Source organism: Octodon degus, unplaced genomic scaffold (genome assembly GCF_000260255.1).
Source record: "Octodon degus isolate 3935 unplaced genomic scaffold, OctDeg1.0 scaffold00163, whole genome shotgun sequence".
NCBI classification, from domain to species: domain Eukaryota; kingdom Metazoa; phylum Chordata; class Mammalia; order Rodentia; family Octodontidae; genus Octodon; species Octodon degus.
In genome coordinates, this window is record NW_004524739.1 from 4,406,361 (window position 1) to 4,408,953 (window position 2,593).

Below are 2,593 nucleotides of genomic sequence, written 5' to 3' on the forward strand. Positions count from 1 at the left end.
AATCCACCATCCCAAAGCAAAGGTGACAATGCCAATAGGGCAGCAAAACCTCTTGTGCCTGTCCCTTCTGTTGCCCTGTAAGACAACTTCACCAGCCTTGTCCCAGTCCTTGTGCTTGGTTTCTTCCTTCCCCAAACCAGAACCTGAGACTGTCAAGTCCCCTGCCCAACTCTTCGAAGTCCCCCTGTTCTTTGGCATTTCATTCAAAGCTCTATCAGGGCTCCAGGTATGGGTGACAGACCCTGACTATGACTGCCCTGGGCTCTCAGGCAGGCCTCCAGCAAGAAGTTCAGCAAATCCACATGGGTTGGGGTCACCGATGCCCCTCTGAACAGCCTGGGGACCCCCTCCTCCAAAAAGCCCTGTCTGGCCCCTGCTGTGCCCCTTGCCCAGACTTCTGCTGCAAAGGTGTTGGCTGAGGCCAGTTATAGCTACTCATAGATCTGTCTCAGTATTCCAGCCTGGACTCACTGCCTACGAGGGCGGAGCAGGCCCTGGCTCGGGAGCAAGGAGGCACTGACCAGGTGGTGGAGTTGGCGCCTGCCGGGTGAGGCCTTGAGAGACCCAAGGTGCACATGGGTGAGAAACAGTGTCAGGTCAGGACGGTCCTGGGCTAACTGGGCAGGTCCAGGCCTCAGATTTCTGGACTAAACAAATGTATGTGTGCACGCGCCTGTGTGAGTGTGTGTGTGTGTGTGTGTGTGTGTGTGTGTGTGTGTGTGTGTGTTGGCCCTGGCCCTCTCCTCTCTACACCATCTGTCAGGAGCCGCATCGTCAGAACAAAGCTTTTTGCTACTTTATCGAAACCCTTCCTGGTCACACAAAAAGCAGTGACATGAGGTTTGGCGGGAGCCTCTCAAGCCCGAGGAGCCGCTCCCCGTATGTTGACAGGGACCCAAGGTCCACACCACAGGGAGGCGTGTGGACAGCACCATCCCCTGCGGCCCCCACAGCCACATGCGCAGGGCTGAGTCTGAACTACAGAGGCTGTGTCTGTCTTCACGCGCCTGAGCGGCATGGGTGGACCCCAGCGCGGCTGAGCCTGAGTCAGGGCTGGATGTGGCTTGGCCGCAAGCCCTGGGCAGCCCTGCCTGGCCTCCACCCCGGGCAGCCTGGCAGTGGGACAGACTGACACCTGGTTCTTCCAGACAACTTTGGGCGAGGTCACCCTGGCTTGGAATCTGCCACCGCGTGACCACACTGAGCCCAAGCTGGGAGCGGCCAGGACAGCATTTGACTGTGGGCAGTGCCAACTGTTTTAGCAAAACAATTGTGTGGAGTGGTTGTTTGTGGATGGAGACAACTGTTAACTTCCTGCCACAGGCTGGCAGCCAGCGACCCTTCGCAATTCTGTCCCCTCCTGAGGAATTAACAATTCTCCAGCCAGTAGGAGGCAGTCAAGGAGCAGAGGCGGCAGTCAGGGGCTGGGTTCATCTGAAATGAATGGTTTGGAGGATACTTCATTTTTTTATTGAATTTCATCACTGTTCCATTGATCGCTGTTCTCAGTCACAGGTGGTTGGCTGCGTTGCTAATTGTTTAAACAAGTGATTGGAAGAAATCAGGTGTGCGTATATGTTTAGGGGCATGAGAGTGGCTACTACTGGTGACTGCGCTGAGGTACCCCCCTCCCTTGTGAACGGACAGTGACTCACAAATGAACACAGAGGACTGTGGTTTGGCCAAATTGTTTTACTGATCTGCCTTTTGGATTTGGCAGGTGCCTGGTGAAACTGATCGGGCTGAGAGTGGTTGAACCAGACTCACCAATTGGGAAAGATCTAAGGAAGTGTAGCTGGTGGAAAAAAGCCAGTCAGACTGAATCTGTGCGCGACTCGAGGAAATCTCCAGCCCAGGGGCTGGGCCCCACGGTGAGCATCTTTTAAGCCCTGCGCAGCACAGGCCAGGGAGGGGACCAAGCAGATCGTCCTGAAGTCAGCTGGGTGGGCCATGCAGACCATGGGAGCCCCCAAAGCGAAGAAGCAGATTACAAGGCAGCTCTGCCCCTCACAGCACTAGGGCTGGGGCTTGGTGGAGATCACACCTCAGAGTATGGCGGTGGTGCTGGGTCCCCCTCTGGAGACTTGCAGGGCATAGAGATGGCTTCCTCGTAGGATGGCAGGACCACCTGGAAAGACAGAAACAGGAGGGCTGAGACTGGCCAAAAAGAACAGACAGCTCCCACCGGGAATGGGGCAGCCAGGAGCACGACCTGCAGGCCCACAGTGGGGAAGGTGCCAACAGCAGCTCCTGGGTCTGCCTTTGCCCACTCAATGCCAAGCTCCCCATGTTTCAATGACACCCCACTTTCCCCAAGGAAACCATCTCTTCCTGTATGCTGGTAAGATAATTGATTCCACCAGGCGTGGTGGTGCACACCTGTAACCAGGCATAGGGGAGCACACTCAGGCTGGAGAATGGCAAGTGGGAGCCCATCTGGGCAATTTAGCAACTTAGAGAGACTCTTCCTCAAAATTTAGAAGAAGGAGGAAGAGGAGGAAAAGGGGAGGGGAGAGGAGGAGAAGAGGAGGAGGAGGAGGAGGAAAGAAGAAGAAAGAAGAAGAAGAAGGAGAAGGAGAAGGAGAAGGAGAAA

General features: G+C 55.5%; 1 protein-coding gene across 1 annotated transcript in view; it reads right to left on the reverse strand.

Annotated features, from left to right (window-relative positions):
* Positions 1 to 1,672: 1,672 nt before the first annotated feature.
* Positions 1,673 to 2,593, reverse strand: part of Laptm5 (lysosomal protein transmembrane 5) — a 22,825-nt gene continuing 21,904 nt past the window's right edge. The window contains exon 8 of the mRNA XM_004642913.2: positions 1,673 to 2,128. Coding sequence (XP_004642970.1) covers positions 2,039 to 2,128 — 90 coding nt within the window. The 3' untranslated portion in view covers positions 1,673 to 2,038. The remainder of the gene's footprint in view (positions 2,129 to 2,593) is intronic.